Source organism: Carassius auratus, chromosome 26 (genome assembly GCF_003368295.1).
Source record: "Carassius auratus strain Wakin chromosome 26, ASM336829v1, whole genome shotgun sequence".
Classification (NCBI taxonomy): domain Eukaryota; kingdom Metazoa; phylum Chordata; class Actinopteri; order Cypriniformes; family Cyprinidae; genus Carassius; species Carassius auratus.
The window spans coordinates 16,811,026-16,838,559 of record NC_039268.1 but is presented as its reverse complement, the minus strand read 5'-3'; the positions used below and the strand labels follow the sequence as shown (position 1 = coordinate 16,838,559).

Here is a 27,534-nt window from a genome sequence, read left to right as displayed (position 1 = left end):
GATTTAGCTTCAGATCCGTTTCCCGGATAGATTTGCACCGTCTGGCTTCGTGTCTCTCCTTCGGAACAGCATTCGAAACGCTGCTCTCCTCTCGCTATTTGTACCTGTTCTGCACTCTCTGCTGTAGGGCCATCCATCACAGGCAGCGCTGCATTGCACAAACAAGCTGGAGTGCTGCTCCTTCCTGCCCCTGCAGAGCTTTCATGCCTGTGAGTGGATCTGCGCTCCCCACTCGACCCTTTAGCTTCCGTATAGTATTCAAACCACCATGCCAGCCCGCAGCTCCAGATCCTCCCTCCATCTGACAGAACCCAAACCCCTTTTAACTGAGTAATCTCTCAGTTTACAAGGCACCTGTTTCCTAGAGGCGGCACGGGGGCGGAAGAATCCTCTCACTTCGGCTTACTCATTCGTTAAGCCCAGCCAGGCTCTTCAGAGCTGCGAATGAAGTTGTAGAGCTGGAGAACTTTCCAGTGTGATAATTGCACACTGCAGGCATCCCTCCGCCGAGGAGATGACATTGACAGAGGTGAAGGGATAAATGGAGGAAGCTTTAGAGTGATTCATGCTTTCATGCTTCACGCTTATGGGAACCGACAGAATGGGGAGGATGTGCAGAAAGCCCCCTGGAAAGTTTTGTCGTCAGTGGAGTCCGAGAGGCAAATATGGAGATGGTTATGTTAAGGAATGCTATATTCTGTCGTAGCGGTGCGGTAATTGGAGGTGTGAAATAATTCAGTAGCCGAGTTAACCGTTCACGTGTCAGGCAGAGGAATGGGAGAACTCCATGGCTCTAATTGAGCTGGGTGAAGTCTGGTTTTTTGCCTATAAAGTGGAGGAATTACTCAGCAAGTAGCACAATTCCTGCATAGCTCTTCTGCAAATGATCTTAAAGTCTTTCGACAGGTGAATATGCAAGAGAACAGAAGAAACCCTGATCGGTTATCGCAAGAGACAAATGCTAAAACAAGACAAAATGCAGACATTCAGTGCCATTGAGGAACCCGCTCCTGATTGAAATGACAAACTGATGTATAATGGGTTTAATTTTAAGGTGTTTAATAAGAGCAAACAGTATTTTTTTCTCCTCCACCCAGGTGAACATATGCAAAAATATTCAGCTTATGCAGATTTGCAGTTTGCCAGCAGTTGCGTCGCACCAAGTTGAAGCCTGAACTTACGATGACTTCTGCTTCCCCCCTCTTCTTTTTTTTTTTTTTTTTTCCCGAGCGCCGCTTCAAAGGCCAGAGTGATCAAAGCAGTCTGAGTGAGAGAAAGGGAGGGAGGCAGAGGCAGGGAAAGAAAAAACGAATGAAAACTCCCAAACGAACAGAAGAATGCGCAAACAGGGCTGTCTACACAAACAAAAGCAGTGCACCACAAATTCGCTCCTTCTTTTTTCTCTTCAGAGCAAAATTTCTGTCAGACAGATTCAACATCTCAATTGACGCTCTCTCTCTCCCTGTCGCTATTTCAATTTCAGACCTCCAAGCTCGAGTGCATAATATAGCAGCTCTATCATGACCCAAATAAGACATCATGTTGCCTGTGACGCATTAGAGATCAACTTGAAATGGTGATGTTTAAAAATGAGGATGAACAGTGCTTACAGATGGCAGGGGAGCTTTTCGGTTCTCACTTGTTGTAGGAAACAACACACTGAAGTGCAGGTTTATGCAAACAAGTGTTGTGTTTTCTGGATATTCACTGCATGGGTTTCTGATAATGAATCTGATCATCCTGAAATCTGATTTACTTTTAAAAAAAAATAAAAAAAAGACTCCAAGCAACCAAACACACTTCACTTCTTCTCAATTACACTCGAAATTAAATTCAGGAAAAAAAGAAAAAAAAAACATGAGAAAAACAAAGCTGAGAGCTATTGATATTTATAATTGATATTTCGACATATTTTACTGTATTACTTTATGGATCATTAAAAAATAATGTTCAAATACATTTTCATTGTGTCCATGTAGATCTGGATTTAATTTCCATGCTTGTGGTTATGCTAAATTAAAAATATTCTCGCAGTTGCAATGAATTATGCAGATGTTAATTTTTACACATTTAAATTGATTGCACTGAGCGGTTTGTGCCAAAATGTGCGACTAAAGAGTTGAGTTGCATTGGCTGTTTTTAATAATATAAACTTAAGTAGCAGCAAAACAAACAAAAAAAGTGTTAACAGACCATTTTAATAAAAATAAAAAAAACTGCTGTATTATTTCAGTTCCTTCCTTGTAGACTTTAAAATCAAATAACAATGCAACAATGCTTGCAAACAATATCACTTATTTTTAGCCCTCTGTAACAAACAGACAGTTGTGAACAGTCATGATGTCTTTCATTTTCATTCTCAAAAGGTGAGAAAGGCTGCGGGCAGCTCTGAATACTAATGTGCGAGATTACAGGAAGGAAATTATAGCCAATTAACAGGGGATCCGAGGCACTCTTAAAGGAGCACATCTGGCTCTGAGTTCTAGAGTGTCGTGATAATGAGGGGTTCGAGGAAAATGAAATGATTTCTTGTGTAGCACAGCCTGTGATTTTTAACAAGCCTGCGCACTGTCCTAACAGATTGCTTGAGTTATGACCTGACATGAATACTAGAAGTGGCTGTTTATGATAATGTAAATCTGTTTTAAAAGAAAATGGTAAATCATGCTTTCTGTGAAATGTTCTGCTGGGTAGTATGACATGGGATTATCTAAAAGAAGCACTTGTTTCCAATAATTGCAACTTCTTGACTGTGGTCGACTGATAATGCTTTTTTGATGCTCAATGCCAATAGAAGTAATACTTTTGATAGTCCATAATACTTGTCACTAATAATAGAAAATTAAACGCTTTAATATTTGTTCATAAACCGTTTACTTAGTTTAATAGTGCTGTGTGATAATTTAGTAATCTGAAGTGTTAAACAGAGACACTAATGAAGACAAAGAATGGGAACTCTGTGCGCTTAGGAGATATTTTTCTCAGCATTGTCAAAATAAAAGTCCCACTTCCGACATATTGGCTAAACAGAAAGAAACACTGGCCAATGTCGCTAACTGAAACATAGCAAAATCAGCTAATATATCAGCCTTGGTGATATAAAGGTTGACCACTATTTCTTGTGTATAGTGTCTAATTTAGTGTTCCATATAAATGTGCGGATGGACAAAACTGCTGGAGGAAAGAGAAATCATTTCTGTCAGTTTAAAGCTTAAACTGGTCATAGATTTTATCTGTGTCTTGTATTATTGCAAATGCTGCCTACAGTAGTTATTTTGGCACTCAACCATGAAGTGCCACTCATACATTTTATAATCCATAATTTAGACTCCTTGTGAGTTTTTCTTCAAGTTTGCTGTTTTTTGTTAAGCAGTAGCAGTTATTGGACATTACCTTCTAATTCCTTATAATTAAACTCCAGAATTCAAATTAAATCTTATTAAAATCAAGTATTTTCTGATGACTTTTACCTAGTAACAGGTACTTTAGGGCTTCATTTTGACCTCCTGACTCCATAACACCAAGACCTTGTTTTCCATGACCTGTATCCATGTCATAATGTGTGCCAGAGCATGCAGAAACCATCACTTCTAGAATTGGTGGATCCCTCATCATACCCCAGTACCCTGTGTTTAATGGGGGAAAAAAAGAGTAAATATCAAAAACTAGTACTATACATAAGTCAGTGATTGTACATGGAAAACATGCATTGCATACAAAATAATGAAAAGTCATATGTTATGTGAAATGGAGAACAAAAGTGGAACTGCAGCCTACAGAAAACTAAAATGGAAGCGCCTACACAGCTTTTATTTTCCCTCGGGGTCAGCGCCGCAGAGAGATCTGTGTCTACAGGGCTCTTAAATAAGGCTCGCAGGTCCCTGGAGACTAAAATGAGGCCTGGAAAGACAGTTATAGGAGAATCACTAAACCCAGGTCACTTGCACAAACCTGACCAATACGCCTGTTGTGAACGTGATTCTCATTTACTACAGTATTGATCGCTCGATGCAGTCTTAGGTCTCTCTCTTTACTCTATTTTGGAAAAATAAAAGGAGCTATTAAAGAGATGGTGTAAAGGAAAGGGATAGAGATGTAGGTTAAGGGGTTAGAAAATGAATAAAATGAATGAGCATAAATGTTTTTAATTACATTAGAAAATAAAACAAATTTATAACGATGCTGTCATTTTGATTATGTCCGTGGCTAAGAATGGGACAAATTGAGGAGATTCATATCCATTTTTTTATATCTAATACGCATTTATATGGATAAGTATAATAAATGGTATTGTAAAGATTTGTTAAAGAGTAAGTTTACAGTCATACAATGAAGATGTATGACTGTAAACTTACTTTAAGTGGAGGTACAATGGTGTTTCGTGTATTCAGATTGTTCACAGTGTTAAAGAGATGGATTCTCATGCTAAACATGGCAAGTTTTAAAAATAATTTAGAAGAATGATTGAGAATTTCTGTGCCAAAAATCTTACTTCCTTATATGAGCATTTATTTTGAAAAAGCGCACCCGCGCACACACATTGACCAAAAGAGAGTGAGACTGCGCACATCAATGCTCTTCAAAATCATCGACAGCGCTGCGTAGGATTTGTTCGAGAATGCCTCCAAATAAGTGCATTTTTGGATGTGAGGGAAAGTTTACCTTGTTCAGCTTCCCCAAGAACCCAGCGTTACATGAACAGTGGATGCAGTTTGTTTTTCCGTATCAGCAACGGAGTAAATCAAGTGCCTTTGTGTGTTCTCGTCATTTCAGTGACGAATGTTTTATAAACAAGGCCCAGGTCAACGCTGGATTTGCACATCATTTGCTATTGAAACATGGAGCCATCCCTGTGATAAAAGACCCCATTGTAAGTCCATGTCCAAGTCCAATTGCATCAGATTTCTGTATTTTTTTTGGGAAATCAGCACATAAGTGAATATATGTTTGATGGAAACAACACGAAACATAAGTATTATAGCTCCGACTACGGCACGCCTCCAGGAGCTCGGCTTTTTCCGGAAAGAATCGTAAAACTGTATTTTTTTTTTTACAAATATGATAAGACTTTTTGGATATATGAAGGATGCAGTACTATTCTATAGGTACTCAAGATTAACATGAGATTAGGTGAAAACGTGTATGTTATGTACCCTTTAAGTCCTTAAGTTTAATCAATCAAAGTTCAAACAAAGTGCAAAGTAAGAAATTTTGATGGAAAGAGAGAGAGAGAGAGAGAGAGAGAGAGAGAGAGAGAGAGAGAGAGAGAGAGAGCATGACTGAACTGGGATCGAGAGCAAATTCTTAATTTTCTACTCAGCTAGTTTCTCTCTGCCCTGGTGTCATCTAGATTATATATATATAGATTGACATCTACAGGATATAGAACGATGTAATTGAAGAGAAGAAGAAAACCACTATAAAGCAAAGATACATTGTGACACACTCATATGAGAACGTAACGGGACACTGACTTTATAATCAAGAAATACTCTTAGTCCGAAGCCAGGTGATCGCTAGCCCCTCCTCTATCTGTGTAGAGGTTATTTCAACCTTTTCAAGTTCAGCTCCTTTCAGACTCTTGTTCCATTAACACTAATGCCCAAATAATTCCACTAATGCCTCCTTACTCATAGCTGAGGATTAAACCCAATAAATCTGTATCATTCACAGAGAATGCTGGAGACCTTTTAACACGAAGCCAATAGATTCCATTTCCCCTTTCTTCCCTCTCGCCCTCTCTCTTTCCCTTTCTGTCTCTATAACCAGTAATTGATATTTGGGGATAGTTTTTTTTCTGTTCTCATGCAGCCGTAGCAGAATGAGCTTGTGAGTGATTGTGAAGTAAAAACAGCTGAGGCTGGTAGAAAAAATACAATTGGCTCTGTGTGTGCACATGCTGTTTTAGGATTAAACGCTACACACTGGAAGAGAAAGAAAAAAGAAAGAAAGAACCCTAAACTGACTGTAGAAGCAGAGCGGTGAAAACGATATCCTAATGACTGCAACTTCTTAACTTCCACCAAGTTAACTGTAGATGAAACGTAACACTTCACATTATTTTGACAGTCCAGTTATCACATTCCTCTAAATGTGAGTAACTTTGCAACTGCATGTCAATTACCAGTCATTAGAGCATTAGAAAACTGACAGAGGAATAGTTCACACAAAAATGAAAATCATTTACTCACCCTCACGATGTTCCAAACCTGTATGAATTTCTTTCTTCTGCTGAACACACAGGATGATATTTTAAAAGAATGTGGCTAACCAAACAGTTGACAATAGATATTAACTCTCCCTTTAATATCTGCTAACTCTTCATTTTGATGGTCCACAAATAGACATGCTAGTGACTATAATTAACTTTGCAAATGCATGCCAATTTATTCTACTAACCCTAACCTAAAAGTCTACTAATAATCTACTAATACTCTAATTATAGGTTTGAGGAAATGTTTGTTGAATAGTTGTATGCTGAATATTCTTTCATGCCTGCGATGGTGTTACTGAGATATATGCTAAATGTATGTAAACATGCTGCTGAAAATGATATTACTTATTAAATAAAAAAAATAAAAATAAAACTATTCTACTTTGCGAAGCACATATTGATTAGGGTGTTCAAGGTTTCTATTTTGTAGTAAGAATAAAGTGTCAAGTCCAATGGCTACTACATGCAATAGTATATCAACTGCATTTGCTCTCACTGCCTCTCACTTCAGGTCATGGAGAGGCTGTAGGTCTTATCACATCATCTTGGAAATTCCATATCTCCCCCTTCTTTCCTTACCATCCACTCCTTTGAATTTAATGCTATAGCCATACATTATAGATGAACTTGATACTCTTTCTACCCTCGTCCTAGAAGACTCATCCTTCTTGGTGATCTTAATATTCACTTGATGCTTCTACCTACTTCAACGCATCTCATGTCCTTCAAACTCGCTCTCTCAAGCTACTCTGCAAAATCAAAAGGAGGGCAGCTTGATCTTCCTTTCAAAAACTGTCCTACATCTTTAATATCGGTCCATCCTCCTTCAGGGTTTTTTATTTTTATTTTTGGTGGGAAGATGCATTACAAACTTATTTTAAAGACCAATTCTCTCTATTAATTATCAATTTGCCTGTTTATTAGTATTTCTAAAGCACGTTAATGCTTTATTCTCTATGACTATATTTTAAACTTAACTACTTTGCTAACTATTAATAAGCAGCAAATTAGGAATTTATTAAGGGAAAAGTCATAGTTAATAGTGAGAAATTAACCTTAATATAAAATGTGTGACCAAAACTGTTGTAGAAACCATTTTCACCATTTTCAAATTGCTAATAAAAACATTACAAATAGCTGTCAACACATTGAATTGAATTAAATTTGACTTTTGAAGTACATAGACAGTAATAGTATTTTTTTGTACAACGTAGTCCAAAAATCTGTTTTATTTACAGCATCTTCACAGTGTGGTTACTTACAGCTTTTTTTACAGTGTATTAGGTGAGTTTTTCCCATGCTTAAATTTACTGTAAAATAATTTCACTTATTTTTTTTATTTTTTTTTTACTTATGATGAGTTTGCATCCTTGCTCGCTTATCCACAGACATGAAGGCTATCAGAGCTGACTTTCCTTTCCTTCTTCTCAATCTATCCTGGCAGCTGGTGTGAATCACCATGAAGTATTAGTTTAGTGTGGCGCATTTGTGGTCCCAAATGTATTTTGGGGATTAAATGGAATGACATAAATACTGTCTTTTCGCAGTAAGCCATGATCTTGCTTTGGATAAAACACTAAATAAATAAATGTAAAATCAATAAATGCCATTGTCTGACCCGAGGCTATTGACTGTGTGGCTTGTTTTTCTTTGCTGTTGTTTAGTTTTTAACAACAAATTGTTAGGATTAAATATCCATGCCTCATGAAATTGCTTCAGTTTGTTTTGTTTCCCTCACTAAGTTGTAATGAAAGAGAGGAGTGCTAATGGGTATTGCCACGGTGCCTAATTACCACCACACTTGTACTTCCTTCGAGATGTTAACAGCTACTCTGGGCATCCAGGCTATGTTCTGGGGTGCATTATGACAGGGAAGATAGCACAGAAGGATCTTTCTTACTTTAAATTTCTTTCATAAAAAAAGGAATTCTGACTTTCTCTGTAATTTCAGTAGCTCCTGAACAATGCCCCACAAGTGCCTCCAAAAACCAGATTGTGGTTTTGCAAGGAGAGCTGGAGGTATCACTGGCGCTCACTGTCTTGCTGTTCATTACATCTCCTGCCAGATGGTTTATGTGGGTACTCTAGTCTGATTTGGTTGAGAGCCTATTTGGATATTCATGTTGACATTTTCCCCGAGCCTCTCACTAGCAGCAGATCAAAAGATAATTATGAACTGTAACTTTTTGTCACCTTTTCTCTAAAAGCATTTGATTATGCTACATAATTGGTGTAGCTTATGATTAGAGATGTTACACACACCACCAATTCATACTCTTTTAATGCTTTGGCTGATACTTGAGCGTAGTTTTCATTCAGTGAAGCTTGAACAAGAGAGTGACAAATTAGATAAGACAAAGTGGCATCATTAACACACACACAAAACATTGTGGAAATGTACTTGAGACTTTTTGAATATTCATTCCGGATTGAAACAAAAGATTTTCTAAAACTGTTTATCTGTAGTAGATTTGATGGCTGGCATAATGAAAGTTTTTCTCTGTACATGATAAGCATGGTCAAAAAATTTGGGAAATCAATAAATAATAAATAATTAAATACATAAACAAGTAAATAATAAATAGTTAAATACATAAATAAATAAAGCTCAGTCAAAGTTATCTTTACCCATGCAAATGTACATATAAATACAAATGTAAATATATGTCCATAGTATATTACTTTTCCATATATAAAATATATTGTCATTTAAATTAAAAACCTATGCCATTTAAAAATTGGAACAATTTCAGATAAATGCAAAGACGACCTTATTTTTCCTGTCAGAGCGGCCGTGGACATTTGTAAATTTAATGTGTCTGGCTTCCTCTGTCACATGCTTCCAGCTATTTTTAGCTGTACAGAACACCTTATTTGGCGGCTTAATATTCATAATGGTGTGACTTGCCATATTATTTTAATGTACTATCCTAATTATGAGCATACTGGTTTGCAGAGCAAACCGCTTTACTGTTTACCGCACTTTGTATTGATACAAGTTGATATTATATAAGCAGATAGACATTACAAAAACATATAAACATACAGATTTTTGTGTATTTGTTGTTTTAGTTAAACATGTGTGTCAATGAATCACTCAGAATACAAGTTCATGAAGGTGGAGAGCAAGTTTGTAACCATAACCTTACAAAATCATACAAAGAAGAAATTACTGTTGATCAGCACTTCCTTCATATTGTCTTTTTTTTTCAGACAAAAAAAAAAAAAAAAAAAAAAAAAAACCTCCCACACTGGTGAGCTAACTTTTTTCTGGTGTTTGTTGTGTGTCTTGCTCTGTCATCTCCCCAATGATTTTGTGTGCCAGTAGAAGCTAGACACACTGCATATCAAGTCACTAGCCCTGGGATATTTATAATATTATCAAATGTGCAGTATTAAAATTAGATCAGTGTTTTATTGTTTTAAATATCACAGTCAGTACTTATATGATGTGACACCCCTGTTTTGTATTAGCCTACTGAATAATATTTACGAAAATTTAAATAACATACGCTCACTCATGTCGGTATGGACAACCTTTCACTGCCATGTAATTGGATAAATGCACTCCAAACACTTTTGATAGACAGAAGTGTTCATCTCAGAAAAAGATGATCCATTATATTGTAATATTGTTTTATTATCCACCTATCATCAGATTTAGAGATCTATAAATTAAGAGACATCCATAGGTATGTCCTTGGGAGATACCTCCTCTATGGATTAGACAAATGCAACCATCCTCTTCCTTTCCATTTCTTTCTTTCCAGTATTTTGCCCTTAGGGTATGATGGATATTCCTCAGAATACATCAGGATTTCTTGATGAATGATCCACTCTTCCCTCTTGTCCCATATGTTCTCTTTGTTTTCCGGATGGAAGCCTTGGCTTCGCTTCAGCCCTCGCTCATTGCCGCAGACTTTCAAACTGATGATTGTGAGTTTCTCCTGGAAAGATAAACAAGAAATGTGATTTCTAAATGCATAACTTTCATCATGCCCATATTCAAAATAAGCTATGATTATCATCTGCGTCGCCTCCCTTCCTCTAAAACTGTTAAATTAGAAAAAGTGCAACCTAAAAATGTAGGGTTTTGGATTCGTTTTTCCCTTAATGTCATTCTCAGAAGAAATGGAATTGCTTTCTGTAAAATATATATCTGGATTGTGAAATGTGATGGGTCCAGGCTGTTTATGTAAATATAGACGATTTTTCCCTTCTTATTGTTCCTGGCCAGGCAATATTTAGAATTTATATTGGAGTACTAAAAGCAGATGGGTGCTGAAATGATCCCTGTGCATGCCTGCATGCATCCAGAGTTTGGTGGGGAGGGTTATTGGGTGACCAAGTCGGACCGGTGGAGACAGGATAAGGGCCTTGGATTTGGCTTGGATCTTGACTATGTGTACAGGAGTTCCACACAAAAATATTAAGAAAAAAAAAAAATAGAGAGAGAAAAAATTTTACATTTTATATCTGTAACTTTAACACTTTCATTTAGTTAAATAGTTTTTAAAAATAAAATTACATTTCAGTGAATTAAAAATATATGATCGGCAGCACTTTATTTTACAGTCCTGTTCCTCATGTACATAATATGTACTTATTATAGTAATTACAATAACTATGTAATAACTAGGTACTAACCCTGAACCTACCCCTAAACCTAACCTTACCCCATGTAGTTACCCTGTATTACCAGAACTTTCTTAGATAAATACACTGTAAGTACACTATAAGTACATGTAAGTACACGTAATGTAAAATAAAGTGCAACCATATGATCTTAAAATTCTATCATGTAGGCCTTACATTATTAACATGAGACACAACTCGTTATGTTCGTTATGTTCGTTATGTTATGCTAGTGTTCCTGTAGCTTAATTGGTAGAGCATTGCGTGTCAAGCGCAAGGTTGGGGATTCGATTCCCCGGGAACACATGATAGGTAAAAATTGATAGCCTGAATGCATTGTAAGTCGCTTTGGATAAAAGTGTCTGCTAAATGCATACATTTAATTTAACAGAATATTTTGTTGTAACGTCTCTTCGGTGCTTCACTCGTCTGCCACACTAGTCTAATCTCTTAAATAACCTTCATTTGTGGAATTTCTTTAGCAAATATTGAAATATGCGATTCAATAAATTGACTCATTGAGCAGAAAATCATGTAATTAATTTTATTAACCATTTTAATTAATCAACAGCCCAAATAAATATAAGATGATACATATGCATAACCCCACCATGATCAGGTTGTTACCATCAATAATGAATAATTCAATATTTGAAGTTTATTTATTGATTCATTAAGTTCACTATAAATGAAGAGCCAGTTATGCTCTTTGGCCTGAAGAGACATTTATAATTAAAAGAAAGAGTCAGAAAACATTATTACAGTACCTCTTCTTTGGTATTTTGCATGGCTGAGGGCTCTTAGATCTTACTTAAAAGAATATAAAACACTCTTTCATACACACAAAGACAACGCTGAATCAGTGAGCTCTTCACTTCCAGAGACAGTTGTTAATGAGCAAATCTGCATACGTTTGAATTCACACATTCAAGTTCACTTAATTACTTGCAAATGACACCCAATTACCCCTTCGCTCTGCTTTGAATGGCAGTTCATCGTTTGAAATGATTACGTTTCAAGGCTTCTCCCATCTCTCAGTCTGCCTTGCTCTCTTCTCATATACCTTTGCACAGGCAGAATCCACTTCTCTGGCATTTACACACACTGCTGATTTTTAAATAGTACCCCAGTCTCTCGCTCCACATCGTAGTTGTCATTAAGACAGTATTTATAACGCGCTCTGTGTGTGGGCACTTGAAACAGTTTTTACATCAGTGTGCTGATGTCCATCCATCAGACAAGCCTTTCACAAAAGCACTTTAAGACTGTGGATATGGATTTGGTGTTAAGAGGATACACTTTTTCTTTCTCTGTCAGCACAGGTCTATAAAAGCAGCACTTTTTAATTGTTTTCCAAAACAACTTTTAGTAATCAAGTACAAAGTACTCTAGCTAAAATGTAGAGAAACAATTCAATGATTGTACAGCAGTGTTAACTCCTATGTGTTACAGATTTCTCCTGTAGTAGCTGTTTGATTACTGTATGAAAGTCTTGGTACTTTTTCAGTTTTCTACTCTTTTTTTTTTTTCTCTTATACTCTGTTTTCACATTTTCTTGCTGACCTGTATATATAAAGGAAGTCCTTGCCTAGTGGTTAGAGAGTTTGACTCCTAACCCTAGGGTTGTGGGTTTGAGCCTTGGGCCGGCAATACCACGACTGAGGTGCCCTTGAGCAAGGCACTGAACTCCCAAATGCTCCCCGGGCGCCGCAGCATAAATGGCTGCCCACTGCTCCGGGTGTGTGTGTGCGTGCGTGCATGGATGGATTAAATGCAGAGCACAAATTCTGACTATGACTCACTTCATATATATATGAAATGGGTTTTAAAGTGGTAAAATGTGTTAAATAGGAAAGTTTTTTCCTACACTTTTGTTTGGTTGCTTTAGGCCAAATTAAATTAGCACCACACATATTTAATAAAAGAATATGCCAGAGGAAAGGATGTGCAGAACTTTATCCCAAACCTAGAAGATAAAGAAATATTTAGGATGTTAGTAATAAAAAAACAAAGGTGACAGTGAAAAAGGAAGGAGTAACATTGAAGATAATCAACTGTTTTACAGTGAATGTACAGTAATCAAATCAGAATGTTTTTTTTTTTTTTTTTTTTTTTTTTTTTTTAGTAAGCTTTGAATAACATATTTGGTGCATTTTATTATTGGCAGTGTAGTACTTAATTTTTACCATTATTGTATCCTATTTTTACATGTTTTCTCTGTTCATTTTGATTCCTTTTACATTTATGTTGTATGTTCTGTAATTAAACACCTTTTGTGTTAAAAGTGTAATATCCAACAACAATGATAAGGTATAATCTATAAGTTTAAGTATACATGTACAAAGCATGAAAATAATTCAGACATATTACATCTGCCATGATGATCTTAGATGCGTCCAAACCCACATTTGACACATTGACCAGTTTTGCTAGTGTTATGTTGTAGGTGTACTACATCCGCTATGTTTACTTTGACATGTGACTTACAGTTGGTCAGTTGAGTCACTTAACTGCTATTCACAACTACTCTCTCATGTCCTCATGGGATAGTAAAGTGTCAATTAATGTGTACTTCAAAATCTCAGCTCAAGTAGTAGGTCATCCAAATGTTTTCCACCTACTGTATTACAAATGCTGAATTTTTGGATGTAATACCATTTATTACACTAATAAAACAGTTTGAAGTGAAACATTTACATATATGCATCAATGCTGATTTCAGATGTTTAGACACCACTTTGTGTATTAGTGCACACATTATCATTTAAATGTATGTATGTATGTGTGTGTGTGTGTGTGGCTTTGTCTCTATTATATATATATATATATATATATATATATATATATATATATATATATATATATATATATATATATATATATATATATATATTTATTTATTTATTTATTTATTTATTTATTTATTTATTTATTTATTTATTTATTTATTTTTTCTGCCAAGAGACTTATTGTAAGTATTTCATATCCTTTAAGAGTAATCGCACTATAAAATATTTTCTTGCTTCTAACTGCTGTAAATTGATTCAGTCAACATACTACAAGTTTAATATCAAGAAACATATTGAGCTTTCAGTGCTTCGAGGTAGACTTTTCAGTTTCGTTTATTCACTTTTGTACAGAAAGAAGCTTGCAGATCATCCTGCAGTGCAATTTGTTTGGACTCATTTCAGATGCCATCCTCATCTTGTTTCTTTCCTCGTTGGATCTATGGATTGAGCCCTGCAGTAAAGCGCACTGAGCAGAGGGCATGAAAAGAGAGAACTGGGGCCGTTTAGGCACTTTTGCACCTCAGGAAAATGTTTTGACTGATACAACAGTTATACATCTCACTATCCGCAGTTAGGATGCCCACTTCTCCAAAAATAGAGCATAATGCAGAGTTCAATATACCAGAGAGAGAATGTTCAGTGTTTAGGGAACAGCATCAAATATCAAAGCTGTTGGAAAGTTCACCCAAACAACTCTGCACTGTCTTCTTTTTATGTAAATAGAGGTGGATAAAACAAATCTTGAAAATATTGCTTATGTATGATTCAGCGGACACAAAAAGCTGATGTTTGTATAATTTTGTATCAAGATGCTCACACATTCAACCTTAGTTGTATTTTGCTAATTTGTACATGCCTAATGGTGCTTTTAAAAGTCTTAACAGCATAAAGTTCAAATGCCCAATGCATAACACTATCATTCTCAATTAGGAGCCTATTACACTCTCTAAGCAGGCTTAGATTTGATTGCACCATAAATGATAATTGAATCCAAATCGACTGAATGCCAGTATGTGTGAAGGAGCTCATTAAGCCTGTTAGATGTTCATTAAGCTTGTCAGATGGGTGAACTTTGTGCTGCAGCGTGTTTTCTCTCTGGAATAGCACTTTTACATCTAGGTCAGAGGTTGGCCATTAAGATAATTGAAGTAATTGGTATCAACTGCTAAGGAATGATAGGTTTTTGCATCAGGTCGTCGGTTACCCTCTTATGCATACTTAAGCATTTTACGCAATGCATGCATACAAAGCACGTGGTCTCTGTGACGCCCAGATGTACAAAACAGACCCTCCCTCCTCTGTAATAAACATGGAGATTTTAGTCCCGAGAATTGGTCAATGAAGTGATAAGAATTGTAACTCAAATATAGTTTAGAAAACTAGTCCCATCCGAATAGGGCTTTAGATCTACCATATGATTGGAGCACTTCCTTGAACTGTCAAAAGCAAATGTCCAACAATGGCAGCCTAAGGACCCTGCAGTTAAGCTTTAACTGATGGCTGTAGTTGAACGCTTTGTCTCTCAGTGTCTGTCAAATATGTTTCCTGTATACGCCAGTGGCTGAGGTCTTACGCAGCAGGAAATAAATCACTCGGTTTGGTTTATTTGAATGTTCTCTTATAATCATCAATCAGGGGGCGGGAAGTATTTTTTCCCTGTGTCACCTCCAGCCTCGGTGCTGCTCATTAAGAATTCATTAACTTTGTTTTTCTTCTCTTTAATTCCACCCAGCAAAAATGGACTTGTGGTAAAAAAGGGGGAGGAAAAAAATACAGTGAGAGCTTAAAGTTTAATGACAAAGGGAGCAAAAGAGTGAGAGGAAAAGAAATAAATGGTTGATGGGAGGAGAGTGGGGTGTGGGAGGTGAATGAAAGGAGAAAGGCAGAATGTACAAGGAGGAGCCAGGGAAAAAGAGGTGATGAAAGAAGGAAAAATGAGCAGAATAGAAATTTTGAGAGAAATGCAAAGGACATGTTTGTTAGCCGAAGGAGTACAAGAGAATTGCATCAGAAATACTGTCCACCAAAGAGAGTCTGCCAAATGTATTTTCAGACAACTTTATGGCCATTGTTGTTATAGGATATACTTTTTATACAGAGCCCCTATTTATACAGTAATTATAGGGGTAGGATACTAAAATTGTATATCATTGTGCTTTAATAATTTTATATCAAGCTGATTATAATTAGCATAATACATGAATTCAATCAAAAAATTGTTATACACATTGTTCCCATTTACAATACTTTACAAAATGTGCAAGTAAAAAAAATAAAATAAAATAAATAAATATTTGTGAAAAGTAATAGAAAAATCATACAAATGGGTGAATGATTTTTATCCCTTTCTAGATTATGAATTATTTCATATTTAGAAATGTATTTCTTATTGCTTAAGTTTGGAATCTTGCATATTTTCCCATAACCACTCAACAATGTTTGTTTGTTTGAAAACATTAATTTCATTTTACATAGGCCTGTTGCTAGAATTACTGTATTGACTTATCAAATGACCATGATGTGTTTACATGCATGTTTGTTTACATTAAAATATGTAACATTGAGGTAAACAAAAGTCCGTCATCTGTTGTCAGAATAAGAAAATTAAATATTTGTCATAGTATCCTTTCAAAGTTTAAAGGGATTTCCCTCAACTGGCTCAGTACTGTTCTTTTTTTTATAATCAAATGGCAAAAATGGCCTTAAATTGTCAACAGTTGTCACAGTTTCTGTTAGTTTGGACTTTAATTGCCTGTTTAGTTTTGTTCTTTGACTTAGTTTCTGTCTCCCCTTTGATTATGTTAGTTGTTCACCTGTGTCTTGTTAATTATCCTCATTTGGTCTGTGTACTTAAGTTCCTGTCTGTTCAGTTTGTGTTGTCCGTTATTGATGTGTGGTGGTTTTGGATTAACTCTTCTTTTGTGTTTTTTGGAATAAATACCCTGTTGGAATCTATCATCACCTTTGTATGCTTTTTCTAGCAGCCCCGTGACAATAATATAAATTATCACAATTATTTCTGTGGCAATATATTGCCCCCAAAAAAGTAGTTATTGTGACAGGCCTATACCGTATATGGATAGATAATTGACACTTCATTGAAAAAAAAAATACACTTATTTATAACCGATAAGTAACTAAAGCATCAGTACAGAAACATTCACAGTATAAAAATAATCAAATTACAAACAGTACAAAAAATAGTCATAAATTTCCTTGAAAAACAATATATCCATTGTTGCATGACATGCCAAAACTAATTTTGATAAACTAGTTTTGATATAGTTTTTTGCTTGGTTATCATTTGTGCTGCAAATATACCATTTGTACTGCTATCCATCTTGTTTTATAATGGGCAAATCTGTTATTATACAAATCTTGCGCAGCGTTAGTTCAGTCAGGCCACGGAGGCATAGGCTGTGACCAACTGATGCGGTCAGCTGTCAAATCGCTCCAATCACAAGCAAATCAAACAGCAAGTTCTGCATTAGCGGAGAGTTAAATGTGCATCGAATTGACACAGATAAATGGAAAGCAGAATTCCCCTTCCTCTCAATGAAGGCCTATTTCTGTGCAAAAGGCAGAAAATACACACGCATATCCCCGTGCAGAGGTAGAAAATCACATTCATAACATTTAAATACCAACTGGAGATTAAAAATGATTCATTTGTCCTAAAACTCAATGCTTATAATACTTTTTTCAATATTCGCTCCGGGCGGCAGGTCGGAGGAAGGCAGCACACGCTCGCAAGCCGCTGAATACATTTAGCAGTCCATTACAATTTTCTCTATAGACGGCCTTTCCAAATTGAATAATGACTGTTAAAAATCTGCATTTTGTAAAACTGTCATGTGAAGAAGCATTGAGTATATTCCAGCAATCTGTCACTCTACCCTTTGTTTGCCAACTGCTAACTGACAGAAATGATTAGCATTCAGGAAAACCCTTCAATGGGATTTGTATATCTAAATGCTGAGGTGGAAAAAAATAACACAAATTAGTGGAAACAGCAGGATCCGGGGCTGCCTAAAATGGACCACTGATTGAATTTTTGTTTATTTTTTTCTATTCTTTCATTTATTTATTTTCTGCCTATCAAAGCTCCCCGATTTGTTTCCCTCGCACACCAAAGCTATTATTTCCAGCTTTTTAACGTATTAAGTAATTGTGCTATCATGGGTCTATTTCCTCCTCTGGGGACTTACATACAGCTGGAGGCAATCTCCAATGCTTATTTCCATACCCAGATAGACTGTCAACAGAGAGTAGAGAGAGATACAGAGAGGGAGGTTGGCAGATGGAGGGACAAAGAGAGAAAATAAAGGAGAGCGATAAAGAGACCAAGAAAAGCCAAGAGAGAGAGAGAGAAGAGAGATGATGAGGCCTAGACTGCTCTGCACGGTCGGGTCACTAGCTCTGAGTCCATTCATTAAAGGCAAATGAGAATTTTTAACCGTATATAAAATCATAATTGCATTTTCTACTGGCAGTCCCCTGTGCTAACGATGAAATTGTTTACCTGTGGGACTACATCTCTTCCTCGCTCTCTCCTAAAATTCTTTCTATCTTCAGTTCCCGTCTCTTCCTAGCCTTACACCTCATGCACACAAAAACAGCGGAGCTGGAAAATGCCCCAAAACTGTCATCGAAAGAGAGGAAAAGAGACACGGAGAAAAGACGAAGAAAGAAGGGGAGGGAAAGAATCTCTAGAACTATATCTTCCACACAGACACTCTCTTGTCCTCCTGTCATAAAGGTCTTGTCCTCGGGGGCAAGCAAAGTGCCGTTGAGATGGGATGATTGCTGGGGGAGAGAGAGAGACTTACACTCTACGCTGTCTATCATTGTAACAATTCAGACACATTCAGAATAATAAAACACTCCACTAAGTTTTTCAAAATGGACCACCTAAACCCTCCTCGAACGTTGTTATTATGCACTACATGACCATTGAGCAAAAGCCTGAACTGGAGGTCAGGCAGCCAAACAACTTTTCCAAGGTTCGTTCTCAGAGCCACGGCCGTTTTTTCTAGAAAAGTTTAAAGCGTTGTTGCAGGGAATTGGATCGATTTTCTAAATTACTGTCTCCTGTTCATCTCCCCTGCTGTTCTAACCCCCTGCTCAGACAGTATGTCAGCTGATACTCAATACATGTCGGACTGAGGGGAAAATATATATTTATTCATATTGACATAGCCATTACGGAGTCCATTAACTGGCACTGAGGGTTGTATTTAATTGGCTTTTTAGGAGGTACAAGTCTGAATTGTGGACAACGCTGGATCCGGTAACTGCTTTTTAGGGAAAAGTAGTAGAAACTACTCTTTTAGCACCTGAAGTTTGTGTGGTATATTAATGAGGCTAAATTGCTCCAAAAACAACAGAAATCTTTCAAATAAAACCGGATTAACTTCTGAAAATTAAGCTTAATTAAAGGTGAATGTAGTATTGTTTTATGTTGTTGTTGTTGTTGTTTTTTTTTGCTTTTATTCACCCCCCCCCCCAAACTTCCCCCCATTGTGTAATTACAATCCTTGTAAAGAGCCATACCAGGAGTCGTTTTACAATGTGAGCAAATTAAAACTGAACTAATTTCCTAGATCCAAATGACCACTTTGTTTTCAGTCCTGCCTCCAGCGCTGCCTCATCCTGCTTTGCATCCTTTGATATTGAGAGCTGAACCATTCTGCAGCATGGCTGCCTGTGGATCCTCTGGGGAAAGGTAAATGCTGCAGAATCGTACCGTTCTTGGTATCACTGGTCTTCACTTCACTGAGGCAGATCTACTTCTTCTGTAGGCCTAATTAGAGCTGCCATGAGTCTTGTAAAAATATCTATACTTGTGGTTCTAGTTAGAGGTCATTAAAAGAGTAATACTAGCAATAAGATCAGGAGCTGTAGAACAGAAATAATTGGAACTATGGTAAATTGATATAAAAGGAACTCTGGATAACTTTCTTCAACTTTGGATATTCTTATGTCCCAGGGGTTAATTTTTTGTTCAATCATATTTGTTTTTTGTTTAATGTTTTTTGATGAATATTTCATTGTGCCATCTGCAGTCATGCTGTAATTTTGTCAAATTATGCACACAGTGTGAAAAATATTTTAATTATATATATATATATATATATATATATATATATATATATATATATATATATATATATATATATACATATACATATATATATATATATATATATATATATATATATATATATATATATATATATATATATATATATATATATGACTTTCAGGGGGGGGGGGGATAATAATAAATTGAGAAAATAACAATCTACTGTCTGACATTATCTTATAGTTCACAACTTCAGTGGTAAAAATAAATACTTTTAATGTTTCTTTTTTATATATAAATATATTTTTTTTTATTTAAATTTTTTTTTCCTTTTCAGTTGACATCTTGAACAACTTTTACTTTTTAACCGCCTTGTCTCATCTGGAATTTAATGCACACTTTTCCGAAAAATTCAGAAAAGATAAAAGACCCACTCTACATTTTCTTCTTTGCAATATCCTATTTCACTTCAAAATATGTCTTAATGTGAAAATAAAATGGGCTGCGATCCGCATTTCACATTGACTTTAATGTGCAAATCATGAAAGATAATTTTTTCTCAGGTCTGTTTGGTGGCATACTTGTTTGACTGCTTGTCGTATTTGCACTTCCACAATATATGCTCTCCATTTCCACAAAATAGTTGTTGACTTTGTTTACCACAGATCTAAATAAAAGTAAGAACCCTCATTAATGATTTATACATTGGAGTTGTTTTCCTTGCTAGGAAAGCTGCCAAACGCCTTTACCGATTTTAAAAGATGCTAACAGAGGTCCTACGCACACAACTTGTTTCTCTGCATCACAATAAGGACGAAAGGCTGCTGGGGAAGCTCTCCGGGTATGGCCCTGTTACTGGAGAAGGTGTCTGGAGTCAAAGAGAAACAGATCAATGCCTGTAATGTTGTGGCTATAGAGAATTACCAACCTCTGAGGAGCAAATTTAAATAAGAGTAAAACTGGTGTGTATGTGTATATATGTGTGTGTGAGAGAGAGAGACAGAGGTAGAGACACTACAGAAAGAGATCTGCTATCTTACATCTATGATGTGTGTAAGTATGTGTGCTTGGGTGTGTACCACTTAACTCAGTCTCGTCTGGCTGCTCTCCTGGGCCTTGGCGAGTCTTTCAGTGTGGAGTCTAAGTCCAAGATGGGGAGTGTTTAAGAGATGCCATGGTTTGGAGCATAGAAAAGATCAAAAGAGTTAGGCTGCACACTGGAGAAAATAGAGAGAGAGAGATTGAGAGAGGGAGAAGTTGAAGCTTTTAATGTATCTCGTAAGCTACCAGTTCCATGGAGACTGATGGGGTTGCTAAAGACTGAAAACATTACCTCACATTTTATCTGCCTTATACTTTTCCATATTTTAACCAGTCATTTGGGGATGTTTGTCTGCATGTGACTTTAGACAAACAATATAATACTTAAATTGCATAAAATATAGAATTTGTCAAATAGGGAATGCTAGAATGAGTCTTGTCTGAATATGATTGCAAAGTGGATTGTGAATGTTTTAAAATGAAGTCAGTTATTCTTACAAATGCAGCATTTATTTACAATAATACAGTAAATCAGTAATATTATGAAAATGTTATTAAACTGTTTTTTTGTGATGTAAAGCTGAATATTCAGTAGCCATTACTCCAGTCTTCAGTGTAAGATGATCCTTTAGAAGTCATTTTAATATGCCAATTTGTTGCTCAAGAAATGTTTTCATTAACAGTGATGAAAACAGCTTTTCTATTCAAGCGTATTTATTTATTTTTGTATAGCGCTTTTTACAATACAAATCGTTACAAAGCAACTTTACAGAAAATTATGTTTCTACAATATTTAGTAGTAGCTAGTAGATCTGCTTGAGATTTATCTAGAAATTACTCAGGTTACGCATGTAACCCTGGTTCCTCGAGGGAATGAGGCGCTGCATCGGAGGATGCTATGGGAACGCTCTTCAGCATGACCAGCTGTGAACCCTGTGTATAATCAGTCCAATAGATGGGCGAGGGTGGGTGTGATGTAGCGACAGTGTTGGGCAGTAGCGTCGCTACAAGCAGTGAAGCTACTAGTTTAACTACATTTCTCAGTAGCTTGGTCGTAGCTTCGCTGTTTTCTGAATCAAATAGCTTTTCAGTAGCGAAGCTCTTTTTTTTACCAAGTAGTGCGGTAGCTTCCACACAAGCTACATTTTCGCAAGCATTTCTGAAGCTCAAACTAAAATCGGGAAATACAACTGCTAAGATCACTGATCCTGGATCAGTAGTGACGCGACGGCGCTACTTCATCTTGTTCGTGTTTACGGTGGATAGCAACCAACCATCTTTAGGATGCATTACCGCCACCTTCTGCTCCGGATGGTACCACTCCTTGGCCAGTCACGCAAAAATTATTTGATGAAATGATGGCATAGGATGAGGTCGGAGAACGGTTAATCCCGAGGAGTGAGTCGCCGTGGCCATACCTCGACAAGTACATGACACTGACTGAGATAACAGAGAGAAAATATGTTTTCAGATGCTGCTTGTAAAAATTATCAGAGTCCAGCCTGGCCATTTTTTTTGTACTGTTTGGAGGTCTTGCATTTTGTTCTGCAAAGGCCTGCAGTATTATTAAGCATGCCCATGCAACAGGTGCATACACTTACTTGTGCGCACATTGTTAATTACATGTATTTTGATTGTTTTTGTTGCCAAATTGATAAGGAACACAAAAAACTATTAAACTAAACAATTACACCTGCCTGTTTGACTGACAGTTTTGAGCATTGAGATAGCATTGACTTGTAATAAAACGTTGTTCAACATAAAAAATTAATTTTAAAAGTAGCTTAGATGTAGCAAGCTACTGTTTATGTAGCTTATCTCACTACATTTTCCAAGTAGCTTGCCCAACACTGTGTAGCGACCAGGAAGCTTAAAAGCACGCGCGGTGAAACCAGCGTAAGCCTCTAGGAATGAAGAATGTAACCAGAGTTACATGCATTATCTAAGATGTTCTTTTTCAGGAGCTCGAGCTGCGTCGGAGGACAATTTGGGAATGACTATGCCCATGCCACCAGAATTTAAAATCTCTTCCTAGTGTGGAAGAGCACAGCTAAAGTGAGAGAAGGAGCCAGGAGCATGACAAGTAATCGGGGACATCCCGCCCAAGAGAGGGGAGATCAGAGGACTATAGGCTTTAGGATAGCATCCTGATCCACCGCTTAGCATAAGCTTCTTCTGGCTGGAAGCCTCAGCCTCAGAGCACCGTGGAGAAAACATGTAACCAGAGGGTGTCTGCCTACTGACTGGCCACTGAAAGGGGCGCAGTCCGACATGAGAACGTCACCTCGATGCCGAACCACCATCCGCTCTGATTGAGCTAATGTCAACCAATCATCAATGTGGTTGAGTAGTGAAAGTGTGGGGTGAGAGTTTAAGGCCAGAGGAAGAACCAGTATTGGTAGGCTTTGCCCCCAAAAGCAAACCTCAGGAACTTTCTATGATGAGGAATGATGGAGATAAGTCCATTTTTTAGATCAATCATGACACACCAGTCCTCAAACTTGGTCAAAGACACAACCTGTTTGAGTGCGAGCATGCTGAACCTCAGTCCCCTGACTGAGCGGTTCAAAAGATGCAGATCTAAAATAGGACGCAACCCTTCATCCTTCCTCGGAGCAGTGAAGTACCAGCTGTAGAACCCAGACTCTGCAAAGTGAGGAGGGACCGCCTCGAAGGCCTCCGTCCTCAGAGAGTGTCTACTTCTGTTCCATTACCAGAGCCTGCTCGGGACCCACCAGGGTGGGAAAGGCCCCATTGCATTGAGGTGGAGGAGAACCGAACTGAGGGAACCAGTCTCACGAGATTGAAATGGTGGACTGGCAGGGGACGACCATACTAGCTACTCTAGAGACTTCCATAGAGTTAGCGAGCCTCTTTGTACTGCTACGTTTCAGAGCAGTAACTGAGAGAAGCGCTCGCCGGAGACCGCTGCGCCTTGAAACACCGGCAGTGTTGGCAGATCGATCTCCTAAAGGGCACAGAGGACAGATAGGCCCCGTGTAAACTGCTTATACCCAGAGGAAGCTGGCCCTCAAAAAGTCCTAGGCCTTAGGCTGTCAAGACATTCACAACGAAGACTATCCAGCGAGAATGATGGTCCGCAGAACCGCCTTCCACTAAAAGCCTTTGGCCTGGGAGCGCCACTCTGACGCTAGACTCTGCAGAGTACTAGAAGTGACACCCCCAACACTAGGTGCTGGAACACGGTAGGGTTGGTACTGCTCCCACCAAGCAGCCATGGCTGACCACCTCAACCTCCTTAGAGGAAGAGAGGTAAACATATGCTCTGACTCAAGAAATTTTTATCCCAAGAGCCCCTATATTTTCTAACTTCTCATAGTCAGATAAATATTTCATTTTATTCCTGAGAATTAAATGTAGTCAAACAACCAGATGAGTAAACACAGTCTGGTGTAGAAAGATTCACATCAAAAACCGAACTGATGTAATATACGCGTTGCTTCAGCAGCGTGCAAGCCGCTCAGTCACACAAACATCAATCTCCTCAGAGAAAGATTGCCGCTGCAGCGAGCTCTCACTCAGAAGGGGAGAAACCACAGCGCTGGGCTCCAAGCCTCGAGAATGAGCTCTAGATCTAGGAAACATGGGTGGAGATAGGAAGAGCTGTCTCCAGCCTGTCCACCAGATCATGAGCAATCCCGGCAGCCTCAGCAGCAGCGGGACCGCAATCGCAAGATCACATGCATGGACACACTCCTTGGAGCATGTCCGACGAGAGCGGAGCATTTAATAGCGGGAAAAACACAATCAGCCCCCGAAAGCGGACTGCGTGAGCTCCGCTCCCCATTAATGCTGCTCATCATATTATGAGGCATAATATGCTTGTGTAACTGATGCTTGTGCAACTGATGCTTGTGCAACTGGCGAGCTCATCAACGCCCTCCATATCAAACTCCTTGGAGAAAAACAGGCAGAGCGTCGCCCCCCCTCCCCGGGGGTAAGTACTGCAGCATGGGCTTCCAAAATCTTGAGAGCGGGAGCAAGATCTGGTGGTTGAGGAATATGATAGGGACTCGCCCGTCTACATTCCTTCCACTAGAGAAACGCCAATGAAGGCTCCCTTCTCAAAGAGAGCCTTATGAGAGTGAAGCAAAGCAGTAAAAAACACTCACATCATGGGCCGTCAACTCCCTTGAGAACTGATTCTGCGTGCTTCCCTGTATGTGTCCCTATCCCAATATCCTTTTCTTTTGCAGGCAGGGAAAAACACACCGCCTGAATGCTGCCTGCTCTTGCCCAAAACTTCTCTTGACTGAAGCTGTGACATAATGGAGCTTAGCTTAACAAAAAACACTAAATAAGACTCACAAACAGATTTGTTTGTGAGTCTTATTCAGCACTTGCTGAATAACAGAAGGCTGACGCCGGTTTCACCGCACTTGCTTTTAAGCTTCCTGGTCATTACGTCACCCCACCGGAGATGTCTCACCCATCCACTGGACTGATTACACACGTGGTTCAGAGCCGTTCCAGCTGAATGGAGTTCCCAAAGTTTTCCTTTGATGCAGCTCGAGTTCCCTTGAGGAACCAAGGTTTATTTTTTATTTTTTTTATTTTTTTAAGATTGGCCTATTTGCAGTATAGAATATTTAGAATATATATCAGAATATACAGCATTTGAAATAGAAACATTGTATAACATTATAAATGTATTTACTGTGACTTTTTATCAATTTATTGCATCCTTTTAATGCATAATACTATCTCTTTTAACACATTCAAGTTTTTATTTTTATTTTTATTATTATATATATATATATATATATATATATATATATATATATATATATATATATATATATATATATATATATATATATATATATATATATATACACATATATATATGTGATGATATAATAATAATAAAACAGTCTTACTGATGCCAAACTTGGTAAAATGCACACGTGTTATTCTTTAAATTAAATATTAAAGTTTTAAAGCCTTTATTATTCTAAAACCTTCTTCATTTATGATTCCCCCCAGCAAATATATATATATATATATATATATATATATATATATATATATATATATATATATATTTGATTAACTGTCATTTGATTAAATAATTAGCATACTGTACTATTCAGTTTAATGGTTCAGTTAAATTTATCAATAAATTCTGGAATGCACTGCCTTAACTTTTCTCTTATGTTTTCTCCACAGCCTGCAGACCCGGGTTCTACAAAGCGTTTGCAGGAAACATAAAATGTTCAAAGTGTCCCCCACACAGTTCCAGCCACACCGAGGGTTCTGCACAGTGTCACTGTGAAAAAAACTACTACAGAGCCAGCAAGGACACTCCCACCATGGCCTGCACACGTAAGTCAGCTTACTGCTCTGATTGCATTCATTTTCCATTTTATTTTATTATTTTTTTTTTTTTTCAATTTCAATTTTAGTGTGATTTGCAAGCAATGACAAAACAGATTTAGATTAGATTTTTTTTTTTAAATCTAGATTAATCTCACTGTAATCTTGGAATTAATCTAGATTAATCTAGATGAAAATGGCTCATTTGAATTCTGCCGAAGGCATTCAGAATATGTGTGCTAACCAAATAAAATAATGACTAAAAGTAACGTTAAATCTTTGAGAACGGGTTTCTCAAACCAGGTGGTGCATAAGACCAGGGGCTCATTTCCTGTTTCCAAAATGCATCACAAACTGCTTGAGAAAGCTGTAAACTAATTCCACATTGCACAAGGTGCAAACAAATGTATGCCTGTTTCACACATAATCTGTCTGCAGTGTGTATGCATTGCGTATTTTTTTTTAACGTACCCATGTTAACGGATTCCAACGTTTACGTGGTTGCAGTCCGTCAGTGCGTTTCAGGAGTGGTGCGACTGCAGCAGTGCAGTGATCGTTTATGTACCGAGTAGAGGACGGCAAATGCATCCTGTGTGAAAGCACAATGAGTATGAGTCCGTGCTGCTTCTGCACCACATACGTAACGCAACCGGACTGCATATGCACTGCAGATGGAGTATGTGTGAAACAGCCGTGCATCTTGTCGAGGTTTCCATTGGGAAGCTTCTTAAAAATAATAAATAAATAAAAATTCCCTGAAGCAAATCCGGCGGCATCTTAGCTAGATTAATGCCGATAACGGCCCACCACTAATTTAAAGGAATAGTTCAACAAAGATATAGATGAGTTTGTTCATCAGAACAGATTTTGAGAAATTTAGCATTACATCACTAGTGGGTCCTCTTCAGTGAATGGGTGCCAACAGAATGAGACCAAACAGCTGATAAAAACTAGCAAAAATACTCCTAAACAGTTCCAAACAAAATATTTTAGTGGATTTTGGTGTGCGAAGACAAAACTTTTCCCTAACTGAAGCATTATTATGGACTCTGGATTTTTTTTTTTTATTATTATTATTATTTTATTTTTTTTATGGATTTTAGTCGGAGACAATGGTTTGAATTAAAAAAAGAAAACATCTTGATGGATTTGTTTCATACAAACGGGCAGCCTTTGGCTTCACAAGACTTTAATTGATGGACTGGAGTGGTGTGGATTAATTGTGGATTATGGAGATGTTTTTATCAACTTTTTGGACTCTTATTCTGACAGCACCCATTCAGTGCAGAGGATCTACTGGTGAGCAAGTGATGCAATTTTGAATTTCTCCAAAATATATGAATAAACAAACTCATGAACTAGTCCTTTAAGCAATTTCACACTAGAAGCTAGAGTCTATCCTTTAATATCAGTGTGATCTGATTATCCTAGAA

General features: G+C 37.3%; 1 protein-coding gene across 2 annotated transcripts in view; it reads left to right on the top strand.

Moving 5' to 3' along the window:
• The window catches only part of LOC113044479 (ephrin type-A receptor 6-like), a 110,343-nt gene that overhangs the window by 45,927 nt on the left and 36,882 nt on the right, over positions 1 to 27,534 (top strand). For both annotated transcript variants that reach the window (XM_026204513.1, XM_026204512.1), the window contains exon 4: positions 25,955 to 26,110. In XM_026204513.1, the coding sequence (XP_026060298.1) occupies positions 25,955 to 26,110 (156 nt within the window). The remainder of the gene's footprint in view (positions 1 to 25,954; positions 26,111 to 27,534) is intronic.